The 24,726-nt window shown below is 53.9% G+C and overlaps 8 protein-coding genes across 8 annotated transcripts; 4 read left to right on the top strand and 4 right to left on the bottom strand.

Moving 5' to 3' along the window:
* Positions 1-98: 98 nt before the first annotated feature.
* Positions 99-4,933, bottom strand: J4E88_005839 (uncharacterized protein; the record flags this gene model as incomplete). Its single annotated transcript, XM_049399471.1, has 2 exons — positions 99-125; positions 176-4,933. The coding sequence occupies 2 exons, from the start codon at positions 4,931-4,933 to the stop codon at positions 99-101; spliced, it is 4,785 nt and encodes a 1,594-aa protein (XP_049254484.1).
* A 2,546-nt stretch (positions 4,934-7,479) lies between these two features.
* On the top strand, positions 7,480-9,258 carry J4E88_005838 (uncharacterized protein; the record flags this gene model as incomplete). The annotated part of the gene is made up of 5 exons (XM_049399470.1): positions 7,480-7,702; positions 7,752-7,858; positions 7,978-8,235; positions 8,283-8,813; positions 8,866-9,258. 5 exons carry the CDS (start codon positions 7,480-7,482, stop codon positions 9,256-9,258), a joined length of 1,512 nt encoding a protein of 503 aa, XP_049254483.1.
* Positions 9,259-9,584: 326 nt separating this feature from the next.
* Positions 9,585-10,229, top strand: J4E88_005837 (uncharacterized protein; the record flags this gene model as incomplete). The annotated part of the gene is made up of 1 exon (XM_049399469.1): positions 9,585-10,229. One exon carries the CDS (start codon positions 9,585-9,587, stop codon positions 10,227-10,229), a length of 645 nt encoding a protein of 214 aa, XP_049254482.1.
* A 223-nt stretch (positions 10,230-10,452) lies between these two features.
* On the bottom strand, positions 10,453-13,260 carry J4E88_005836 (uncharacterized protein; the record flags this gene model as incomplete). Its single annotated transcript, XM_049399468.1, has 1 exon — positions 10,453-13,260. The coding sequence occupies one exon, from the start codon at positions 13,258-13,260 to the stop codon at positions 10,453-10,455; it is 2,808 nt and encodes a 935-aa protein (XP_049254481.1).
* Positions 13,261-13,987: 727 nt separating this feature from the next.
* Positions 13,988-15,543, bottom strand: J4E88_005835 (uncharacterized protein; the record flags this gene model as incomplete). Its single annotated transcript, XM_049399467.1, has 3 exons — positions 13,988-14,412; positions 14,459-14,958; positions 15,011-15,543. 3 exons carry the CDS (start codon positions 15,541-15,543, stop codon positions 13,988-13,990), a joined length of 1,458 nt encoding a protein of 485 aa, XP_049254480.1.
* Positions 15,544-16,424: 881 nt separating this feature from the next.
* On the bottom strand, positions 16,425-17,845 carry J4E88_005834 (uncharacterized protein; the record flags this gene model as incomplete). Its single annotated transcript, XM_049399466.1, has 3 exons — positions 16,425-16,678; positions 16,825-17,675; positions 17,823-17,845. 3 exons carry the CDS (start codon positions 17,843-17,845, stop codon positions 16,425-16,427), a joined length of 1,128 nt encoding a protein of 375 aa, XP_049254479.1.
* Positions 17,846-19,005: 1,160 nt separating this feature from the next.
* Positions 19,006-20,124, top strand: J4E88_005833 (uncharacterized protein; the record flags this gene model as incomplete). Its single annotated transcript, XM_049399465.1, has 1 exon — positions 19,006-20,124. The coding sequence occupies one exon, from the start codon at positions 19,006-19,008 to the stop codon at positions 20,122-20,124; it is 1,119 nt and encodes a 372-aa protein (XP_049254478.1).
* A 4,176-nt stretch (positions 20,125-24,300) lies between these two features.
* J4E88_005832 (uncharacterized protein) lies at positions 24,301-24,694 on the top strand (the record flags this gene model as incomplete). The annotated part of the gene is made up of 3 exons (XM_049399464.1): positions 24,301-24,417; positions 24,471-24,518; positions 24,566-24,694. 3 exons carry the CDS (start codon positions 24,301-24,303, stop codon positions 24,692-24,694), a joined length of 294 nt encoding a protein of 97 aa, XP_049254477.1.
* Between the last annotated feature and the right edge of the window lie 32 nt (positions 24,695-24,726).

Here is a 24,726-nt window from a genome sequence, read left to right as displayed (position 1 = left end):
AGATGGCATGATGATGTATCGTGCTTTTCATCTACACTAAGTTCATAAGAACGACCAAAACACCCATATCCCCCACCCGATAGAAACCTCTTCCCCGTCTAGTCCGTTTGGTTGATCACAGCATCCTGCGTAACGTTAGCTTCATCCTAATCATGATTCACACCGCAAAACTTACCCTAGCAACCGCATACAGCGGCTTGACACCAGTCCAGTACTCAAACTGGTGCACACCCTGTCCGACCAAAACTTCCAGACCATTAACAGTCTTCCACCCGTTGTCCATCGCAAGCTGAATCAAGGCTGTCACGGGGGGCTTGTAAGCCATCTCCAACAGTATCCTTTCTGGACCTGGCTCCACGTCCTTGACGCTCGCCTTGCCCTTCTCGAACAAGGTGCAAAGCGTTTCGCGGATGGCGACGTCGATGGGTTGGTCAGCGGGGATGGTTCCGATAGCGACCTGTGGCGTGCTTTCCATAGATTGGACTTCTTCTGGGGAGCCGATGACGTGTAGGTTGTATTCTGATGAGAAGGCGTTCTTGAGGGTCTCCATCTTCGAGGGGTTGCGGCCGAGGAGGTAGATTGGTCCGTAGCCCATTTCCTTGAGTGCGTAGATGGCAGCGCGACTTGTGCCGCCGCCGCCGATGATGAGGGCAGAACCGCTGCCTTGAGCGCCGGCGTTACGGAGGATGAGCATCATGCCTAGATAGTCGGTGTTGCGACCGATTAGACGGACGACCTCTTCACCGCTGGCTTCGTCGACGGAGCTCTCGGGAACGATAGTGTTGAGCGCACCGATTACGTTAACTTCCGGGCCTAAACCGTCAAGGAGAGGTACTATGTCCTGCTTGAGCGGGATTGTCACACTAGCTCCACCGAAGTCTGGCGAACGGATGATGTCCTTGACGGAGCTTACATCCATAGTTTCGTGGCGGCCGTAGATGTGCGGGAGCCCAGTTTCACCGAACAGCTTGTTGTGGAGACGCGGGCTAGGGCTTTGTGCCACTGGTGAGCCGAAGATGAAGAACTTCTTCGTCGAAATCTCGCCCATCAACGACAAGCCTCGCCGAATATCTCCTGCAGATAGTTGACCTGGTGCGGTAGCCGAGGGCAGAAGGGGATGAGAAACCGGTGTCATGAAGCCATTAAGTATCCTGCTCAGCTTACCGTGCTCGCCCATGTTAATGGCGATCAGGGGGACGGGATGCGCGGTGTTCGCCCAGCTCTTGAACTCTGCAAGCGCATAGTTGTCCTCGAGCGACTTGGCGACGCCCACAAGTTTGATGACAGTACCGTACTGCAACGCGCGGTTGTAGTACTGCATCCACGAGCCGTTTCTCCAGTTGAGCTCGCCTTTGGGGTCGTGATGGCTAGCGATGATCTCTGAGTATCCGCGAGTGTCGGAAACCTCGCGCAGGATGTCTTCTGGCATGGTCATCTCCAAATCTACAAAGTCACAACCAAGTCTCAATGCTGTCCGGTAAAGCACGAGGGCCTCATCGTATGCCTGGTCTGGGAATCTCCCGCCTTGTGCTTTTGTTCGCAAGGTGAATATGATAGGTATCGATGTTACGGTCCGCAGTATTGTCAGTTGCTCGATCACGAACTCTGGTGTTGGCAGACCTTCTTGCCCGTTCGGGTCTTCCAACAAGTCGACTCTGAGCTCAACAGCATCCGATCCGACTACTATCTCTGGTAGAGTCTTGATGCAAGGCTCAAGTCGGGGTGCAGATAAGCAGACGAAGAAAGAGTGTTTCCTCTTCTTGAGACCCTTCAACGTAGTGGCCTTGCCAGTGATGGTGTTCAAGAAACGGGCAATTTCTCCTTGCGTCTGAGCGAGCCCACCAGATCCCGGAACCTGACTGTGGAAGCGATAGTTACTGCACTCCGTGTACCAGTCCTTCCTCCGCAGCCATACGCCCATGATGTCGTCTACGTATGCTGGCCGTGTCTTATCGATCTGCAAGAAGGCGACTACCTTGTTGATATCACGCGTGACAAGTAGTACTATACCGCCACTCTTCTGATAGTCGACGAGGATCTTGCGGGCTTCAGGCGTCTCGACTATTCCACCACCACAGGCGAAGACATGTCCATTAGGCTTCTCCTTGACAGTTTGGGCCAGGAGCTTCAGCTCCTCGCTCCGGAAGCCTTCCCATCCTTGTGTTTTGATAAGCTCAGGTATTGTCATACCCACATGATCCTCGAGTGCAGTATCCAGATCAACGAAGGGACGTCCGAGCGCACGCGCTGCCCAGCCACCAGCGGTTGTCTTGCCAGCGCCGCGCATTCCGATGATGAAGATCGACTTTTGTTCAGTCTTCGACGCTGCCTTGTGTGCATTTGGCCTTGGCGGTAGCTCCACACCTGAAAGCTCGGTCTTAAAGATTTGGCTTAGGGAGTCCCAGTATCCAGGCCATGTCTTTCCGGTACATTCTTTCTCAAGGATGAGAACGGGCGCTGGGGCTACTAATGAGAGCACAGCAAAGCTCATGGCGACACGATGGTCATCGTAGCAGTGAATACCGACCTTAGGAGCTTCGAGCTCATAAGCCCTTCCATCAACTTCAATACCATCGTCAAATTGTCTGCAAGTGACACCAAACTTGGCTAGCTCATCTTCCATGGCTTGGATGCGGTTGCATTCCTTGACGCGTTGGTTCGCGATGCCATAGATGCGGGTGGTGGTTGTGCTACCATTTGATGATGCTACTGCGGCCAATACGGATGCTGTGAGGAAAGCATCGGTCATGGGCTCCATGTCGATCTCCTTGACTGCCTTCAACTCGCCGCGAGGCGGGCCAGTGACCGTTGTAGAGGTTTCGGACTGTTCAACCTTGCAGCCCATAGGTTTTAGAACCTCAACAGCGAATCGCGCATCACCTTGCAGGGAGCCTGAGCCAATGTTGGGCACCGTGCACGTCGTACCTGTTATAGCCGCGATGGCGAGAGGGTAGGTAGCAGAGCTAGCATCGCTTTCCACCTCATATTCGGTGGGGTTAGTGTAGGGCTTGTTGGGGATATGGTAGGTGTTGGGATCATCTTGGGATCTCTCAACTTGCACACCAAAAGAAGCCATCATGGCGATGGTCATATCGATGTATGGTTGGGAGATGACTTTGCCACCAACCAGGCGCAGTGTTACTGGCTTCTTGGAGTATGGCGCGCTCAAGAGGATAGAAGATACGTATTGCGACGACACGTTGGCAGTAAGCTCAATCTCGCCCGTGAAGGAATCCGGACCAAAGCCACCACATGCAGAGATTCGCAGCGGCAAGCTGCCTTCATTCTCTTGGTAGTCAATTTCGACGCCCATAGTACGAAGTGACTTGACCAGCGGGCCAATGGGTCGCTCCTTCATGCGCGCGTTGCCGGTGACTACTGTGGAAGTCACGCCCTCGACGGGCTGGCACAGTGCAGTTACGGAAGTCAGGAAACGCGCAGCGGTGCCAGCGTTTCCGAGGTAGAGTTCGTTGCTCGACGCTTTGAGGTTACCGCCATTGCCGGTGACGACTAGCTCCTTGCCGTCATTCTCCCACGCGAAACTAGCACCCTGCATCTTTGCCAGCGCGTCTAGCATGACTTGTGTGTCGTCAGAGTGCAGCAAGTTGGTGATGCGACACGAGCCAGTTCCAAGCGCAGCAAGTACGAGGACTCGGTTGGAGATACTCTTGGATCCTGGAGGTCTGCAGGTCACGTTCAGGTCGGACGGGATACCAGGGTGAACAGATATACTCGGTGAGAGGGCGATTCTGATGTCGCGATCTTCGACCGAGCTAGCCTTCTTCTCGTGCGTCCGGCCAATGCCTGACAAAAGCACGATCTTCTTTGTCTTGCCTGCATTCTTCTTGTCCACAGCCATAATCTTGATAAGCTCGTCTACAGGGCAATGCTTGTTGGCCGACCTTTTCCGCACCGTCTTGTCCGCTAGCGATGTGGGCAGTCCGTAGCTCGCGATGCACTTTGTCAAGCGCGCGACTGCGGAGGGATCCAGTACACCCAGGTATCTGGCCAATTCGGCCTCCTTGACCATTCCTATCGCGACGCACTCTCCGTGGAGGATCTGGGGTGTGAGGATGGCTTCGTAAGCGTGTCCGATCGAGTGTCCGAAGTTGAGCAGATTGCGCAGGCCGCCTTCGCGCTCGTCCGCCGAGACGACTTCGGCCTTGACGCGTACTGAGCCCAGCACTATGCGCTTCAGTATGCTGGCGATCTTGTCGAAGTTCTTGCGGCCATTGACGGGCTTTTGGTCAATCGCAGCCAGGATGGCGTCTGCATTGCCCTCGAGTGTTGTGAATTCCTCCTCGTTCCAGATTGCCGCCGTCTTGACCACCTCTGCCATGCCGTTAACGACCTCCCTCTTGGGCAGCGACTCGAGGAACTGCAAATCAATGTATATCCTCTCGGGCTGCCAGAAGGCGCCGACCAAGTTCTTGCCCGCGGGCACGTCAATGGCCGTCTTGCCACCTATGCTCGAGTCGACCATGGCCAGCAATGTGGTAGGCACATTGACGAACTTGATGCCGCGCATGTACGTCGCCGCGACATAGCCTATCATGTCCCCAATGACGCCTCCGCCTAGTGCTATTATGACGGTGTCGCGCACGCATCCTTGCGACAGCAGCCAGTCCTCTACAGCTGCCTTCGTATTCCGCGACTTGGACGTCTCGCCGGGCGCGATTTGGTAGGTGAGGAGGCGTGGGGAGGACGAGAGCGAAGATGCGGCCGACGCGAAGGCGCGCTCGAACGTGGGCGTGTAGAGAGGGCCGATGTTGGTGTCGGTGATGAGGACGTACGTCGACGAGGGAATGTTGGTAAGCAGGTCCTGGGCGATGTAATTCTGCCAGATGCCGTAGTCGACGACGATCGAGTCTTTGCCCAGGATGGTCACCTTGGTCGGCTCGCCCTGCGCGACATTGACGCCGTTGCTCGCCATGGTGGGCGGTGCGAGTCAGACTTGCACAAAGAGCCGCCAGCTGCTGAACGCGGGAGGTAAGGCTATAAGAAATTACAATTGATGAGGGCGAGTATCGAACTCAGCGCATTATGTCTGAGAGGTTGTGGGTATGAGTCAAACCGGGAGTATACTTTTTGCGAGGGTTGCGTTCTTCGAAATCAAAGTGCACCGCTACCGGACCTTGCATGGCTGACGTGGGGAACCCATGTCATCCCCGACCGCGCCACCACTTCACGCTTCCAACGCCAACTTCGCCCAACACCATCAGCGCCCTACCCGTTCTGAGCTTTACGCGTACAGAATTCTCGCAGCCGCACGTTGAACCTCGTGACGGGTAAAGCTGTCTTACGATATCCAAATGCGCTTCACACGCGTCACTCCCAGTCTACGATGAGTCAGACAAGCGACAGCAAATGCCAGAGATCTCTGGTAGTTGATATTTTGCGCCGACTCGATATAGTATCTTCATCAGAAAACTCACCATTTCACAATGTCAGCTTCAGTCAATGTGCTGGTGACTGGCTTTGGTCTCCGTAAACGCCCGTGTATTCCTTACGTCCTCCAGCTAATAAGCGCAGCCGTTCCTCCATCAGCCTTCCGAAGACGAAAGGAAAGGACGTTTTAAGACAAGCTGTCAATGCAAGGCTCAGCGATGATATGAGCTCGTATGTGTGGTTTCAACTACTACCGCAGTCTACTCGAGATGCAGAAACGGATTGGCAGACGAGACGTTGTGGTCTTCCATGTGCCGAAACTCGAGACCGAGAAGAAATCTGTACAGGTGTCCGAGTAACGGAGGAACTCATCAGGGCACTAGTGACTGTATGGCAGCCCTGGAGCATTAAAGGATAGCACATGAACCTTCCCCTCTTCCACGCCAATACTTCGCCGCGGCCTTTCAAACGAATTTCTCGCAATGGACACATGGCGAGCAGGGATGACCACGTGGGGCTGAATCGGTCGAATGGTGCCTTGGATCTCATGTGCAAGTCTTGAGAGCTTAGCACTGCATCTCCAAGTCGTTGTGTGCCTTCGCGCCGTGAGTTTTAGGGCGTGATGACTAAGCGACGCGCCACTCAAGACGCGCTGCCCCTGCCTCGTCCCATCATTCACCAGCGGTTCCGCCTTCGTTCATCCATCATCTCTCATCATCATCGTCAGCGGCGCCATATCTCTACTGATCCTCCTCATGCTGGGCAACGGCTCGGTGCTTGGCCGTCTATCACATCCCTTTGCCCGCTCTGCACAACAGGCGTACTTCCTCTTGAATGCAGAAGCCCGCCGCACAAGCATCTATCATTCCGCACGAGGCGCAGCACTGCTGCAATGTTTCAGCCTTCCCGCTCGAATCAATTTGTAGAGACGCAGCCGCGATGCATCTCATACCGATCTATCCGGCTGGGCAAGAATAAAAACAAGCCGTCGAAGAGCCTCACATTGCGACGTTCTCTGTTGAAATATCTTAGACTTGCTGATATGTCATTACGCTCTCATTCACCACCAAGAGTCATCTCTTGTCATACCCACTTACCTCATACAGTAGCAACATCGGATGTGTGGAGAAGCTTGACGTCCTTGCATAGGACACAACTGCCAAGCGCGTCAACGCAGGCTAAGGACTTGGCGACTTGGTATCGAGCATGACAACAACACCCACGGAGCAAAGGAAGGCAGTATCTGTATGCAATCTCTCGGACTAAGTACTCCTCACTAGATTCAGTGCGTCCTCCGGTCAAATCAAATGCGGCATCCGTGGCATTTCTCAGCACCAAGAGGAGTACTGCTGTGGATCGCAGCATGCACACACCAAACATGACCGTGATCAAGGTCACTTCACTCGATTCACGATCGTATATAGTATTATTGCGCTCTGTGCGTATCGTTCTCGTGTTCAACCGCAAATTGTTCATGATTCGGCTGTTCAAAGTTGTGCAGAAGCTGTAGGTCCGGACAGGCATTCGAGTCTGTGCATGTTACATGGGAAAGCTGTTGAGCATAGGTTTTACGAGCATCTGGCACACGGGATTGCGAATACTCTTGCGTTACGCAAGATGATAGGCTGTACAATAGAAGATACCCGTCCCTCCGTACCGAAGATCTGGTCCCGTTGACGCGATCCGCGTCCAGCCTTGCCAAAACAGGTTCAGAATCCAAGGAGGTGAAGGTCTTGGTTAACCACCAATTACCCCAGTATCAGAAGCTTGGAAGCGCCCTTAACCAGAGCCTCCAAGCATGCCAGGGCGGAAGAACGGCTACCGGCACTTCGACGACGAGATTATCAAACTCGCTTCGGTCTTTCTGCCTGATCGATGCCAACGGTGCGTCTCCGTATACCAAGCGCATGGCATATCTCGCTTCCCCATGGGGCCGGGGCACCCTTCCCCAGGTGTTCGGGTTATAAGGGTCAGACTGGTTCCAATACTTTTTTGGTCCGTTGACGACGATCACAGCAACTTACCTCCCCGCTGGAAACACCTCCAATTTGAGATCGCACTCACACAATTTTGTTTTCGTTCGTTGACAGCATGAACGCAAACAAAGATGGGCCCGTGCTCACGGAACCGGAGTACAGGGACGAGAAAGGTTCGGACACATCGCCAAACCCGCCTCTCAAACTCGAAGACGTCGAACAATCCGCCTCGATGATTGACATTGATCCTATCACTGAAGCAAAGCTGCTGAGGAAGTTGGACATCCGGATCGTGCCCATGATCTGCTGGATCTACTTAATGAACTTCATGGATCGAGGTGCGTACAGTATGCTCATCTTGAGATCTAGACTGACAGATTCGCCTAGTCAACATCGGCAATGCTCGTCTCTACAAGATGGAGGAGGATCTTGGTATGGATCCCAATAGCAATCAGTTCCAAATCGCGGTATCTATCTTGTTCGTCACCTACGTTGTAAGTATTCCACCCACCCGACATTTGTTAACTTCCACTGACCATGCACTAGATATTCGAAACTCCAGTAAGCTTGGTGTCCACCAGAGACTAGCCTTACATGCTAATTTCACTCCTAGTCAAACCTGATCTTGAAGCGAATGAAGCCCGCTCGATATCTCGGAGGTCTCATGTTCATGTGGGGAATGGTAGCCACGTTCTCCTGCTTTGTCAACAACTTCGCTGGACTCATCGTCTGCCGCCTGCTCCTGGGCATGTTCGAAGCCGGCTTGTTCCCGGGCGTCATTCTCTACTTGAGCATGTTCTACAACCGGCGCAACGTTAGCTTGAGACAGGCGTGCTTCTACGGTACATCTGCACTAGCAGGTGGACTGGGTGTAAGTATCGCTTCCACGAGACAAAAGAAAGGCTCTAACAAGTACAGGGCGTTGTAGCGTATGCAATCGGTGAGCTCGACGGTGTAGCTGGCTGGAACGGATGGCGTTGGATCATCTTGATCAACGGCATTCCAACTGTGATCACCGCCGTCGCCGTACCTTTCGTCCTACCCAACAGCCCCGAGACGGCCAGCTTTTTGACCGAGGAAGACCGCCGGAACCTTGTTCTGCTCCGAATGAAGGAAGTCGGCCAAACAACTTCTGGTCAGGAACTCGCGCGCGAGGATGTCATGAAGGGTGTGAAAGACTGGAAGGTCTACGCCTATGCCATTGCACAATTCGTTGGACTAGGCATGCTCTACAGTTTCTCCGTCTTCCTACCTACCATCATCAACGGTCTCGGAGGTGGATGGAGCCGTCAAGTGGTTCAGGCGTTGACCATCCCCGTCTACGTCTGCGGCTTCCTTACCTACGTCATCTGCGCATACTTCAGCGATAAGTCGCAAAACAGAGGTCTTTACTGTATAGGTGGGCTCGCTGTTAGTATGATCGGGTACATCTTCCTCATCGCAAACAAGGTAGGCCCTCTAACATTCCACAATTCCAACGACTGTACTGACATGCATATAGGGACTTGGCCTTAGCTTCGCTGGCTGCTTCATCGTCGCGCTCGGCCTATGGGTAGCGACCGGAATTGCCTTCTCCTGGATCGCTGTCAACAACCCCCGATACGGAAAGCGAGCCTTCGCGAGCGGTATGCAGATCACCATCGGTAACTGCTCAGGTGTTGCGGCACCTTTCTTGTACGCCGCCGACACCGCGCCAACATACATTCCGGGCTACGGCGCTACTATCGGGCTGCTAGCCCTCGGTATCGCGATCTACATTGCGCTGCACTTCTACTTCCGCATGAAGAATAACAGGAAGCTGTCTGGTAAGGAGGACTGGAGGATTGAGGGCAAGTCTGAAGAAGAGATTGCTGAGATGGGCGAGGACAACCCGAGGTATTTGTACACGATCTAGATTTCCATTACTCCTCCTGCTAGGACGCTTGGGATTGGAATTCGTACTTCCATCGGATGAGATGCTGTAGCCGATACCTCTATTCAGAATCTCAAACACTTAGCCCACAACTATGTCTCTGTCTTAACCCAGATCTCTCCACACAAGACATCGATGTGAGACCCTCGAACGCTCCTGTCCTACTTCTGAGAAACAGCTCCCAGACTCTGTCTCTTGTTGAAGAGCGCCTGGCCTATATAAAGTCTCCGGCGTTGCTTCATGTCATGATAACATATCCACCTCGCACACACATCATCGATTTTATCATCACAACAAAAGCACCCGTCATGCCCAACACCTCACCACAGGAACCAAACCACACCACCCCCGCCAACCCCTTCGGTCCTCTCATCGCCACTAGCTTCCGCTCGAACGGTATTTTGCGCCAGTACCACGATTACAACCCTGCCGCAAACATGTCCACCCAAAACGATCCCTTTCGCATTGGCGCAACGCATGCTACTAAACGCCGGAACGATCTAAGTGAAGGAATGGCTGAAGAGCGAGACGACGCAGCAGAAGAAAGGATTGCAACAGCCTCTGAGCGTAGTCGTAGCTGGGATAGCTTGGCAGAAGGCGCGATGAGTGAGGATGTCGAGGGTAGTGGAGATAGTGGAGATGGTCAAGGAAGTGATGCGTCTAGTCGTACCTTAGGTCGGTCGGATGCGTCGGGTTCTACGCTTGCAGCCGACGACGATGATGGGAAGGAAGTTAGTGAGGGTGAAGAAGATTCAGATGAGAGCATGGAGGACATCGAGAGCGACAGGGATGAGGACGAAGAGAGTGAGACGTCTAGTCACACGGTGGGACGGAGCGAAGACTCAGACTCTGGAGATGACGGCGGTGATGAAGATAGCGATGAAGAGATGGGCGAGTCTGATGAGGAAGGCGATGTGTTTGGGGAGAGTTATAGGGAGGGTAGTAGGAAGTAGAACGTGGACAGGTGTGGTCGACGTGGAATTACAATAGCAGTCGTACATTAACTTTCTACCCATCTACATGATTTTCCTTGTTACACCACCTATTCCTCAAATCCCATCTCATACCTTACCATATAAACGCCACACACAACACCAGAACTTGACAAAAGAAAGACAGAAGACCGAAATATCATCTCTAACCACCATCAGCCGTCCTCATCGCCCCTACAAATCCTTACATCTTCTCCTCCTCTTCCTCCAAAACCTGCACAACACCCCCGTTCATCGACTTCGCATCCAGCAAATCCCTCAGCCGATTCCCACCAGGCGTAAACTCCATCCCACGTCTCGCGTCCTCTGCAATCTTCCTATCGATCGCTTGATCCAGACTACTGACAATGGCCTTGCTTGGTGTACGCGTTGCGTTGCGGTCGAGGACGGGTATGCGGCGATTTACTGGGGTCTTGGCGGCGGTAATGGGCTGCCTGAGGTTGTTGTTGACGGCAGCGGCGTTGCGAGGCGCCGGAGCTGGAGTCTTTGGGGCCGGCGTTTTTGGGGCCGGCGCGCTGGGCTTGGATTTGGGCGTTAACGGAGCGCCGGGCTTGGTCGCAAGAGGTCTTGATTTGACGTCTTTGGCAGGAGGGAGGGCTTTTGGAGTTCTAGTTGATGCAGGTACCTTGATGGGTGTGAGGACCTTTGCAGGTGAGCCGTCTGGTGTAGTAGACTCGTCCACCTGGCCTCCTGCCTGTGTCTTCGCTGGCGTGTTCTTGGCTGCGACCTTCGGACGATTGATCTGCGCTTTCTTCCGATCCTCGTCGTGCCAATTAGTAAGTCGGTCAGCAATATCTCCTGCGCTAGCGAACTCTTGTTCAAACGGTCGCGGACCCGCCGAGGGAACATGAGTGGCTGAAGTGGAGGGGACCACAGGTTTGCGGATCGGAACAGGTCTAGTGTTGACCGGAGCAGTTGGTACGTTTGGTAGACGCTCTTTCAATGCTGCGACAGCCTTACTATGACCCGAGGCACTGGCAAGCGGCTTCGATCCAGCTTGAGGTACAGACTGTGTTCGCATCCTGGGCTTGGCGGCGTTCACTGATGGTATGCGGCTGTGTGGGGAGCTGAGTGTCGTGCTTGAAGGCGCCACGGGTTTGGCCGGAGTCGCTGGGGTCTTGCGAGGTGTGCTGGTGACCGCACCCGACTTGCTTGTTGCTGACACTGTGGTCTTTGATCTGGGGCGGGATCTTTCGGGAACCGCAGTCTTAGTCACACCCGTACGCTGAGTGTTCTCCTTCTTAGCTGCAAGAAGACGGTCTCTCGTTGCTTGTGCTGAGGTAGGAGCACTAGGTTTAAATCGTGGTATACCTGGCGTGCCGGAAACCTTCAATGATGCTAGTGGGTTGCTAGTACCTCTTACTCCAGTCGCTTGTACGGTCGCAATCGATGGGTTGTCGGAGTTGGCTCTACTGAGGGTTTTTGGTGTACCAACAACACCTGGGCTTCTGATATCTTGCTGGCCTCTAACGAAGTAGTCGTTCGACATTGCAGGGAGCTCGTTCAGATTGAGCGGGCCGCAAAACGCTGGGTCGACAACGCCTGCCGAGCGGCGCATCGTCGCTTCCAGATTGGCCATGTCCTTTTGCATCTTCAAAAGTACGCTTGGATCAGTCCCCACTCGCCTCTGGTGGCTTGCAGGTAGGGGCTTCAAAGAAGCCGTCTCCATATTTTGCCACCTGACCTGGTGTTCTTGCTGCGACGGCGCTTTCTGAAGGGTCTCCGACCTTCGCTTTGGGAAGAGAAGCGGGCGGTGTAGTGGGGCTGGTGCCTCGCGTGTCGCGTTCAGGGTGTTGAAAGACCCCAGACTGGCTGCACGTAACGGCAGTGCAGGTCGCGGTTCGCTTGACACGTCTGCAGTATGATTTGTGGTAATGGAAGAGGGAAAAGCCGCCTCGGTTGATCCAGACGACGACGACTCAATCTGGTTACTCTTCTCCTGTCCCGGGTCGACTGATGCAGGCTCATGTAGAATCAAAGACCCTGTCTCGCTGACATTGGTAGGAGGGTCTGTATTGGTCATCGTGGCCGTACCATTGGCCGACATCCGCAGGAAAGAAGGCGACTCTCCCAGCTTGAGCTTCTCCGACGCCTTGCGCAGGGGTGTCGGTATAGGAGAGACCATGTCGTGGGTGTAGGCGGTTGACCAGTCACGCGTGCTAGTAGTGTTGCTGATAAGACTTGCCATGAGGTGTCCGATGTTTTCTGGGCACTTGTTCGCTGGTGGCGCCTGCCTCGTGGATTCATGATGCGGGGTCGGGTCGGTGGCAGTCGCGACCAAGTTTGCTGGAGCGTGCTCGTCCTTCAGGTCCACAAGACGTTCGGATGGCATTCGGAGTGTCTCCTCTGGCCCTGATAGGAGTTCCCTCGCCAGGCGTGCAGATGTCTTGAGCGGATCTACAGGTGAGTCGTCTTGTTCGATCGAGCGCTTGATGGGACTTCCAGGTCGATTACTTCCAGGTGTCTTGAGCAAGCCTTTTCTCTTCGGAGTGACAGTAGCTATTTTGGCAAGACTCTGCTTCACTGCGCTGTGATTCTTTCGCGGGCTGGGCGTTGTCCGAACAGGAGTTCGTGGATCTGTATCTTGCTTGTGCATCCTCGCCCGCGTCGGCGTACCAAACAACGGCCTCGCAGGGCTCTGCTTGGTCGTCTCGTCACGCTTGAGCGGACTGCGCGTCGCCCTCGTGGGTGTACTCACTGCATTCTCTTTCGTCGGGCTCGCCTTCTTCAACGGGCTAGGCGTCCTCGTCCTCGTGGGCGTGTCTTCTCCCTTTGGGGTCTGGCTCTTGCTTGTCGTTCCGCTCTTCTTTGGCGTGATCTTGTTGGGGGGCAGTTCAATTGAGAAGTAGAACGCGCCCTGGCCAACTTCGAGCTTCATCGGCGATGGTTGTGTCCTCTTGGGAGTATGGCGAACTACGACTGGGCTGTCGCGCGCCTTCTCGAAAGATTTCTGGCTCTCCATGGGCGGACGCGACGGTGTCGCAGGCGGCATCGAGACTGCTCGCAGAAAGCGTCGGTGCAAAGGAGTCGAGTCGGGAGTCGAGGGACTGCCGTGCTTTTTAGGCGACGGAAACGTTGTGGTAATGGTGGCTGTAGATCCTGCGCTGTCATTTGGTACAGAGGCTGGCGTGGTGGTCGGGCTCGCACTGTAGGTCCTAGCGCCTTTAGTCGGGTTAGTCCCGGGAGCAGCATCAGTGAACGCCTCCATCATGTGATCCCGTCTAGGATGAGACGGCCAGCAACTGTCGAGGAGATCAAGAGGGCCCAACACAGAGCTGCTAAACGGAATGCAAAGTATACAAGCCTTAGGAATTCAACAAGACAGTCGCGACAAATGTTTTGCAATCAGCTGTGTAACAAACAAACATCAGATCGTCCCGCATATGCATACTGCCGTGAGACATGCAAGAGACTGGTTTCTTTTTGAGGATTTGGGTCTCATCGGAAATTAGCGTAAACCCAGTTCATCAAAAGCAACGTGCTCCGGGAACAGGTGGAGACGACATGGCACGAGCTCCCTGCCAAAAAAAGATGCCTCGCGCTCTCGCGCCTCACTGGCAAAGGAAGACATGCACAGGCGCAATTGAATTCGTGAACAATCGATTCCTGCCCAAGAGTAAGCAGAACTCGGTCTACATGGTCAGGTCTAGGTATCACGCTGTTACCGAGTGATCCGATGCAAGGAATATCCCACGCGACTATTCAACACTTCTGTACATCTATAGCTTCTCCTTCAAGCTCGACTTTAATCTCCTCTCGACGGCATCAAGATATTCATTGGTGGTGACCCAAGACGCCCGGTCCTTCTTTCCACACGCAAGGGCCAGATCCTTAGTCATGATCTTGTCGATATCCACAGTGTCCACGCAAGCCTTCTCGAGCTGCTCGGCGAAAACGACGAGCTCAGGTGTGTTGTCCAGCTCACCACGCTTGGCCAGACCTTGTGTCCAGGCGTAGATGGAGGCGATGGGGTTGGTGGAGGTCTCGTTGCCCTTTTGGTGTTCGCGGAAATGGCGGGTGACGGTACCGTGCGCGGCTTCGGCCTCGAAGGTCTTGCCGTCAGGGGTGATGAGGGTCGAGGTCATGAGGCCGAGGGAGCCGAAGCCTTGAGCGACGATATCGGATTGGACGTCTCCGTCATAGTCTGGGAATGTTAGCGAAGTCGCAATGATAGTAGGAGAGATACGCACTCTTCATGGCAATGATGTAGCCGCCCTCGCTCTTGATCATTTGGGCGACCATGTCGTCAATCAGGCGGTGCTCGTACCAGATCTTGGCAGCTTCGAACTCCTTCTTGTACTGGCTGTCGTAGATGGCCTGGAAGACATCCTTGAACTTGCCGTCGTATGCTTTGAGAATGGTGTTCTTGGTGCTCATGTACAGCGGCAGCTTCTTGTCGAGCGCCATCTTGAAAGAAGCGTGTGCGAAGCCGGAGATGGACTCGGTGGTGTTGTACTGGGTTTGCGCGACGCCGCCCTCCGCTGGGAAGTCGTAGACCTTGATGACCTCAGGCTTGCCGCCCTTGGGTGTGAAGACCATCTCGAGTGTGCCCTCGCCGGGGATAACGCGGTCCTTCGCACGATACTGGTCGCCGAAAGCGTGGCGGCCGATGATGATGGGCTGCTTCCAGCCGGGTACGAGACGGGGAATGGTGGGGATGACGATGGGCGCGCGGAACACGGTTCCTCCTCTAGAATGTGCTGTCAGTCATGTCCTCCCCTTTATTCCAATGTGCGCCATACAGGTGGTTGCGGATGGTGCCGTTTGGCGACAGCCACATCTTCTTGAGCTTGAACTCCTCGACGCGCTGCTCATCGGGGGTGATGGTCGCGCACTTGACACCGACAGAGTACTTCTTGATAGCCTCGGCGGCATCGAGGGTTACCTGGTCGTTGGTCTCATCACGGTAGGGCAGGCCCAGATCGTAGTACTTGAGGTCGATGTCGAGGTATGGGTGGATGAACTTGTCCTTGATGACCTGCCAGATGATCCTGGTCATCTCATCGCCGTCGAGCTCGACCACAGGGTTCTTGACCTGGATCTTCTTGATTCCCTGCGAGGACGCCATCCTGTACTGTCCAATTCGAGTGTATAGGCTGGGTGCTGGTGTTGGGGCGCTGTTTGCGGATGTTCGTCGCGGGCTCGAAAACTGGGCCGATCTCGCAGCAGTCTGGGAAGCTAGGCAGCGCGTCGCAAAGGAGCACTTCTGGCGGGGGAGTCGTGCGATGGACGTCGCAGCGCGGAAAGCGGCGGGCGCAGTAGTCGCAGGCCTCATGGCGAATGAGTGGTGTGGTATAACCTCGGAAAGACGAATCCAAGAGAGTCCAGAGGGAGTTTCTTCGCTACCGGCCGCGGTCCCGATTGCGCAATGCGGCGAAGATACTCGGCTGATAGGGCAGACGGCAGCCTCTAGTCGACGGGGTCGCTAGCGGGGTAACGAAAGCCGAGGAATTCTCTCCCTTTAATCTTGCAATGCTGAACATGGCCCAGACCAGCGAGCAGCACGTCGCTCGGTGGAACGGCTAATACCCCACAGGCGTATTGGCGGCAGATGTTCCTTCGTGGGCTGTCATGCGCGAGCTCTCATCCTACAGCGCGGGGCACGCCTGTCATATGACGCGAGCCCGCGCTTGACGTATTGGCGTGGTCATGGCACGACATGGCTTCTGCAATGACACTTGATCGGCGGCGAGTGTTTGCGGTTGAGCGGTGCAAGTTCAGGACCGACGCAGTATGGGGCATGAGGTGGTATATGTAAGTTCCTTCCCTGCATTCGGATCCCCTCAAAACAACACGCGCGCGTCGCGGCTGCCGGATCCGCTCCGACTCGACACGCCCACGACTTCTATCATTGGCCGGCGGAGCAGATTTACTTTTGCTACAAGGCGTGGCGTTGATCGCGCTGCCTGACTGGATCGAGCACTCCGACACCGCAAAAGAGATGAAATTGAATGTGACAATCGTCGATGTTATTTGGTTAGCCGGGCAGCGATATGATCCCCAGTTTGAGGAGGTCGCGGAGGCCTCCAGCTCCATACACTCCTTCAAAGCAGCCAAGACTATCCAGATCTAAGACCGGTAATCGCGTCTGTCTACCAGCCAAAGGTCTAATTATCCTCAATCCTCCCATATATTCTGACTCGCTCTCCCTAGCTCTCACAGCTTCGCGAAGATCTTGTGTAAACGCATGACGTTACTTCCTTCGTCGCGTCTGTCGACCTGATCGGAGGTGACTATTGATCCGACCATTGCATCTTGCACTGGAGTGGCCACTGGTTGGGACACAAATGCGACAATGCAAATCTCGTAGTTTTCACACAGGAAAACATGGATTTTACTAATGAACATGTTGCCCAGATCTGCCTTGTGTTGAACCAGCATGTACCCAAAGCCTTGTACGTTCGGGGTTCCTGTCCATGAGTTAGCCGAGATAGTCCTCCAGGATAAGACGGTGGTCTCAAGTGAGCCTTGGGGTTATGCTCTACTGCAATGGAGACGACACAACCCCGATTACGCTACGAGATACCTGAACCCCTCTAAGATGGGTGCAACTTACCCAAGATAGCACGGAAGTCCCATGTGCCGGCTAGAAAAACGTCTCCAGGCCACTTCTTCATTGCTTGGTTATTATCCCTGAAAATCCTCTCGCACACTGATATCGTCTGTGTGTTCGCGATCCCAAGCGATAAGAAATACCGAAGATTGTTAACAGGAAGATTATTCGCCTCGGTCATGGCCTTCCATTTTATCCAGCCAACATCGGAGAATTGGTGGAGTTTTGGCATGTCTTCTGGTTTCAGCGGCGGCTCTCGCTCCTTGCCTGCCGTATCTGGGCCTTTGCGACTTATGGCAATGATAACACCATCTTGCAGATTCATAGTCATAGTGTAATCAGCCTCCGAAGCCCGGTATTCTTTTCCGTCGACCTTGTAAGTTTGCTTATCAACACTGATATCTGCAGTGGGGTCTTGGTGCACTACAATGGTGAGACGATTGGGACCCTCTTGTGCATCTGTCTTCCAAGGAAGCTGAAGGCCCTTCAGTGCCACATCAGCTCCCCACCAGATGCTGCTGAGGTCATCGTAAGCTTGCGATATCTTGACACCGTCATGCCATCCCCAGTCTCGGAGGTCTTGAGGAGTTTGAAAGGGAGATTGTGCGGTCATGCGGGGAGGTGCAAATTGAGCGCCGGCCTCGCTATCGGAGTGCTGCATCGACCATTCCAGGGCGCATCCTTTTTGCTTGCAATGCTCGTAATACGCGTCGGGCACTGGAGTCACTGTTATATCTGATGGTGAATCCGAGTCGTCCGAGTCATCCGGATCATCGGGGTCACCGGCAACAAGGATCTTATCAAGTGCACCCGGGATCGTAAGATTGACAGTGAGAAGGCCGTTGTTTGCGCAACTAGAGTCTGAGTCAACTACAGCGACATGTAATCAAACAGATTTGGTACTTGATAGAAGGACGTAACCAGAACAACAACTCGACTAGAGGCACGATACCTACCTTGGACAGACCTCGCCTGCAATAGCAGCGATGAGGGTTGCTAACCCGAGGAATCCTGAAATCCGCATGTTGTGGAATAGTCAATGGGATATCGAAACGAAGAAACCAGGGTAGAGGAATGAGAGACGTATAGATTCGGTGCACTCAATGAGCATAGGTCTGTGCTCGGCAGCGCCTACTATTTCCTTCACTGGAGGTAAAGTGAGGGAGCTGGAGTGTAGATAACGAGGCGGTCTTTCCCCGACTTATCCGCTTCTGTCGCGCTGAACGTGCAATGGCCCACTCCCGCCATGAACATTCTCTACTTTCACAACCAGTGGGAAAGCTTTGATCACTTGGTCGCTTTCTTCATCTCACAACCAAGGAATCAGCTATGAGACATTACTACACGCCCCCGAGGATGACAGAGGTACTTACAAACGCGGCAACACTGCTTTCACTAGCAACAAGAACCTGCGACTCTAGCCGGACTCCTACATCGAGTTCAACCAAGAAACTGCGTCGCCCGCTGCCAGGATGTAGCTCTCAACCTTTCAAATCTGCGAGATCTGGCAAGCGCGGAAGACCATGGGCAAGAGTTGGAAATGTTATACACTAGCTTGTATCTGGCGAATACGATGTCTTGACACCAACGGAGGAGCTTGACGACTACTACGAACGTCTCATACCTTACTTCCGACGCCTGTATTAATCTATCCGAGCTTGATCTATCAATTTATACGAGATCCACATCTTGATGTAGTGTAAAAGCTACAGCGACACCTTCGTGCGCGCGACATACCCATAAGCTGCCGCGATACACACCGCTTTTACCAAACCACGACTTACCAAAGCTGATGAAAGTTCTATAACATCAGCATGTCCACTTCGCATTACCCAAAAATAAGCAGTGACGGAGAGCCAGACCAACTCTCAGACCTCATGCTCTAGCTCTACTGCGAACGCGGGAGCTAGCTCTGGAAAGGCCGCCCAGCTTCTCCTCCTCTCAGCCAGTCTCCACGCCCCTCTTCTCTTTTTTCACTTTCACGGTGAACCAGACCCTGAATCTAGCACCTCTCTAGCGGCAGTAGCCTAAATCCCCGTGCACACTATCCCCATTGCTACAACACTCCATGACCAAAACATGTGACCTCCTCCAGCAATCAATTCCCTCTTTCCTCCCCTCTTATTCGCCCTCCCTTCCCGCCCAAAGACCGCCGCAAAGTCCAAACGAAACAACGAAAAAGATATGACCCGACCCAAAGGCACCCCAAACAAGCACCCCCGACTATCCAAACCCAAGCCAGTCAAGCAACCCCGACCCATAACGCCCAAGAAACCACGCACATACGGCCCCAAACCCATCCCCGGACCCAACGGCAACAAGCTAAAACAAGCGCAATACTTCCGCTTTGCAAAAAATGATATAGCCATCTACCACTACCACGCCTCCTTCATCTCCGTCCCTAAACTACGTTCACTGCTGAACCGCCCAACGCACGGCTTCGTCTGCGCGCTGCGATCCGACGACCCATTCTGCAAGAAACCCGTTCCGGCTGGTGACGAAATCCCACCGGGGTGTCTCGAAGTCGGCTACCTGGTTGATGTCTTCCAGCTCGGTGGTTCCGCACTCGGTTTCCGGACGGGGGATAATGTGGTAGAATGGCTGTGCTTTGATCGCGATATCAAAGCTAGTATACTGGATAACCTCGATATCGACGCGCCGACGGCGACCGGGGGAATGCTGTTTGAGCATGTCGCCGATATAGGGAGATCGCCGACTACGAGTAAATGTAGTAGGAGGTTGGTTTGGACAGAGCATAGGGATTGGTATGATGCTTTGGAGAGGGCGGGGAGGATTCCGATGAGGGTCGGGGTGAGGTGGACGGGGTTTGGGGAGAGGTTGAGGGAGGAGCATTTGAGGAAGTGGGTTGAGGCTGGGGGGACGCTGGATGCGGAGGGGGAGGTTGTAAGGAATGGGATGCTGAGCGCTGCGGGAGAGGTTGTGCGCGATGAGGCTCTGTCAACTGAGGCGGAAGTCAGGCGCGATCAGCAGGATCAAGAAGATGGCGGGATAATGGTCACTGAGGCGGACGTTGCGCGCGACGACAGAGCAGAGACCATCACGCAGGCTCATCAGCGCGACACCGATAGCCCAGGGACGATCGGTCGGCGCACGCCTGTGTTCCGCGATGAACTTCCCAGTCAGCACTTCGCGTCGCCGCAGTCCTCCAAGTCGAACAAGTCGCGCTCGTCGGGCACTTCTGTACTCAGCGACCGGAGTACGAACATGCGACAGAAGGAATCTCTTCCGTTGCTGCCCGAGAAGTCGAAACAGGAGCTACTACTAGAAGGTAAGTACGTTTGATTCGTCTCCCCTTGGAGAAGGCTTTGAAAGAACGCCATCGTAGCGAAGGCATTGCATCGGATCTCTTAGCCTTCTACTTGTACAATGATACCCGGGGCTTGCTCAACTAGCAATCTATTAATGTGTAATTACGAAGAAAGTCCCCATTGAGCACAGCCCGACCGGCTAGGAACAAGTCGTATCACCATTGTGGTTTTGGTAACGCGCTCTAGCTCTTTGTGTGATTTACCAACAGATTTAAGTCGTTTACGCATGACCAAGAGTATTTTGAACCACACCAAGCCGGTCTGGGGAAAAGCTGCACACCCTGGAGCCTACCTTGACGTTGAGTCAACCACTTTGGTGGATTTTGTCTTGATGTAGTCCGCAGGCCTGTTCAGGTTTTTTCGTGTATGAGACGATACGATAGACAACGCGTGGTTGTCGGGCTTGAGGAGAGTACGTCGTAGCAGTCTGGCTAGGTTCGGGGGCGTTCGGGCGTTACAGCTGTAACCTCGAAGGTCATGCTAAGGACACCTGCGTTATATCTGTATCGTGGTACGTGTATCCAGGAGGAGTCTGATAGTATTGCGCGGTCCAGTCTCTGGGTTATCGGAACGTGTTTGTCGAGTGCTTGAGCGCGACCGTATGCGGCAAACGTTGATAGGTCGTATTCTTTCGTCTGAGCCTTTCCTGGACACGAAGACGATGCAGTAAAGATTTAAGACTAGATTGGCGAGTGTTGACGCATGGCGTTCGGTATTCTAGATGTAGCTGGACCTCGTCAGCATCCAAGTTGAAGCAGACCGTCCATGTGCGTCCTCTTTCTTCGAATCGATGACAATACAGAACAAAAACCAGATCCTTCGAGGGGTGGAGCAGAGGAGGGCTTCCAGCCAACTGTCAAGACATTCGTGAGGCTCACGACTCCGGCTCCGCAATAAGCAAAGTCAAGGGAGGAAGTGGGCCGCTTCGCCAACTCAAAGGATCGGCATCTGAAGCGCACGAGCTTCTACCACAACTTCTATTGGTCGCCTTGCTTCCAAAAATCTCATTCACTCATGTCATTCACGCATGCCGTGTCGACTGGTGTTACCGAACGCCGCGCAATCGGCAGGAGTACATCGTGGTGGCCGTCCCGGCTTAGGGCGTAATCGGATCGGCAAACAGGGTTACGACTTCGGAAATTACGAAGCCTCACTTTTTCACAGAACCATTTGTGAAGGGGCGTTTGTGGAAGAAGTTGGTAAGACTAGAGCAGGTACTGGGTCTTAGCAAGACCTGCATATGATGCGCTGCATGCATTTTGCCGCGATCAACAACGGCGAACGCGCATTGACAAGGACGGTTGACGTGGCACGCGAGATCCACGGTTCGTGCTCGGAATGCCGCTCGTGGCGAATTTGTGATGGCACTTTGCTGAAGATGTTGCAGGCCGCATGTACAGATTGCGATCAAGCAAGAGCAAATAGTGTTCCTCGTCACTTCGTTCGGCTGCGTTCCGCCTCGACTTCTAAGAGCGTGAAGCCTTGTGCCTATTGCATCCATCTTTGTCCGTCAACGAGACAGCCATCGTGTCCAACCACCGGATGAAGCGTGTGCTGTTCACAGGATTTTGCCGTTGTGGGCTCGGTCGCGGTGTGATGGTGGTGGCGTGGGACCATGGAATGAAGCTGACGCGATTAACTGACACAGAACAGCCATCTGTAGAAGGGATTTCCCTGTGGAAGTATCTGAGTGGCCACATATAGTAATCGTTAGCAGAATTCGTGCCAATTGTCTCACACGTAGTCCCGCTGACCCATGCTCCGGTTCTACTCCTCGAACAGGGCAGACAAGGGCTGAAGGCAGCTTACTAGTCTGTGGCGAGTGGGGGTTTGGACGGTATCTTCCTTTGGGCGCATCGCCTATCGGGTCTCAATCAAGGTGTGCTAGACTCCATAGGCATGGAAGACGTCACAGAACGCATTGCCTGATACCCTCCCATATCCAGTGTGCCAGTCGTCCGTCGTCGTTGCCCATTCGAAGAGCCATTGCTCTGCAAAGTGACAGCCCAGTGACAGTCGTGAATTTTGTCAGGACACATCTGCAAGATTGCTAGCTGACCCTAGGGACACGATGTTGTCGAGATTGTCGCCCCGAATGATCACAGCCGGGCTGAGCCTTGTCAATGTCCGGTGAACAAGGCCTTAAACATGTCAAAAGCTATACGAGATCGGAGAGCAGTCGTATGATAGAGCAGAGTGGCAGCGGGGCGACTTCTCGGGCTTATGATTTCGGCCGCTTTAACGAACAGTTGCTTTTGAAAGAGTTGCTCTCTGCCGGAAGTGGTAGCCGTACCTTGCTTGTCAGATCCTACCTACGATCATCCGTCCCTGAAATGCGCTTTCTCGTCAACACTAGGTGCATTACTTCCAAGCCGCTCAGATCCCCTGCATTGCTACTGTATAGTCACGGTAGGTACGCTCTCTGGTCTTGCGTTAGTTGCGGAGTACCTCGGGTTGCGCCATCTTCCGCTGTCTTCCAGTAAGGCCGGTAAGTAGGAACCGCCGACTGAATATGGCGTGATCACGCATTCGATGTGCCCGGGGTTCCTCGTAGCCCGCGAAATGGCCGCAACCAGGTTTTGCCCCCAAACTCATAATGCCTCACAACATCCACTGCGTCGTGTCGTCTCATCAGTGACATCATGACGTAGGGCGACAATTTCGGGGACACCTTGACACCGGATGCAAGGTGAAGTGGCGTACGAGGCGACTGCATGGTGGATTCTGCGGGGTAGTCCGGTGCATAAGGTGCTGTAGGTACAGTATGTTGGCCACGACGATGGAATGCTTGTTGTGATGGAACCTAAACGCTCGGACGTTGGGCATTGGGCACATGTTCATGAAGTCGCACACGTGTACACGACTCATGCGGCGTGTGCAAGAGCCGAGACCGCCGTTAGGATGCAACTCCGGTGGTGATCCTGTACTTTCGAGCAATGATACGCGTTCGTTGAGGTTTGTTGGCCGCAAGAGATGATCTATGCCGAAGGGAACAGAACGCATGAACACCTCAGATGAACAGCTTCACAATCGAAGCGATAGCACCAGGTGTTGCTGAACGCTCTCTTCTTGCCATTGGCACCACATGCCGTAATCTATCACCTTTCCTGGTAGTGTCGAAGTAGATCATCAATGACAAGCGGGGTAAACCAGGCTCGCCTCACAGTGAGATAGAGTCGCCAAATGGTGTTGGCGCTTAGTCCGTCTGCTGTGGAAGAAGCCCAAGGGCTCGGGTACCGTTGTTGCGTCAACCAAGGTACATGATGGTGGATACTATAGGGTCTCGGCTCGGCTCTTGGAATATCCAAAACCTGGAACATCCCCGTAGCTGGATGCATTCATACCCATAGCAGCGCGTGCGGAAGGGATCTCCTGGATGCGATCGCGCCTTCGCTTAACAGATCTAGCGGTGAAGCCACGCTGGCCGAATTTAGACACCGCGACACTGTGTTCCTTCTGCTGTGCGATTACCGTGGGGCGACTGGGTGTCACCCATCGTGGAAGTTGAGCCGGGGTATGATCGGCGTCGAGGTTTCTCCGCTAGAAACCTTTGGCGCCAAGTTCATCGCATCTGGAAGAACAGGTTGAGCCCGCTGGCTTGGAACTGCAAGAGGGTGTGGGAGTATCACATATCGCAAACCCCTTTGGAACGTTTGGTGGCGAAGAGATCGTCTTTAAGCATCCGTAGTTGTCGCGAGAGACCATCCATCTGCAGACGTGGCAGCTGCGTTGGCCGCTCCAGCAATTAGCGCCGAGATGCGAAGCATAACGAAACCGCAATAGTCCTCCAAGAGTAAGAGATATACCAGAAAATGCAGTGGGAATTCCGTGAGTGGTCAATTGCAAAGGGTGCTGCAAGACCCGGTCTTAGTCGCTGCCCAATGGCGGTGATTGGGCTTTCGAGGCGAACAATGAGGCGGACGCGTCCACGCCCAACGGGGGACTTGGTCGCAGCCGATGCATCGCATCCTCATCCGGACTGGAACCGGTGTAGATAGAGTGTATGCAACCGATTCCCCAGTCGCAAGGCTGCGAGTCAGATGTATAAGTCCCCAGCGCGCCCAACCTTACCATCATCCCCAGCCCGCGAACATCGAGTCCAGCCAACATTGCAATACCCTGCCGACGTGACCATCCCAACACCATCATCATGGCTGTGCCCAACTCGTACTTCGTGCCAGGCTTCGGCATCTCAAGAGCCGTTATTCAGAACGAGATACGCTATCATTGCGGCCCGGATGCGATTGTTCGGCCCTACACCTTCCAGGTACTTTGCAATGGTGGTTGTTGAGTATAGCAGAACGCTAATGGTGTCGACAGGGACGCGACGGATTTCTGATAACCACCATCGGACCACCGCTGACCAAGGTAGCTCAAGCATATCCTTACTTTGTGTATGAAGGCTGACTTGATAGGCACAAATCGATGACCTAAAGATGTCTTCCTTGGAATACGAGGAGAAGCAGTCTCGCATCGCCGACGAATCCCACGTCTTCGTAAACGCACCTATCCCAATAAACCAACGCATAAGACGAAGTACATGATCGCGGCGCAAGAGACAGCCTTGATTTCACTT

Source organism: Alternaria novae-zelandiae (genome assembly GCF_023758075.1).
Source record: "Alternaria novae-zelandiae strain BMP 2774 chromosome Unknown scaffold_11, whole genome shotgun sequence".
NCBI classification, from domain to species: domain Eukaryota; kingdom Fungi; phylum Ascomycota; class Dothideomycetes; order Pleosporales; family Pleosporaceae; genus Alternaria; species Alternaria novae-zelandiae.
Note: the sequence above shows the minus strand (reverse complement) of the source record. Positions and strands in the feature narration are given on the sequence as shown.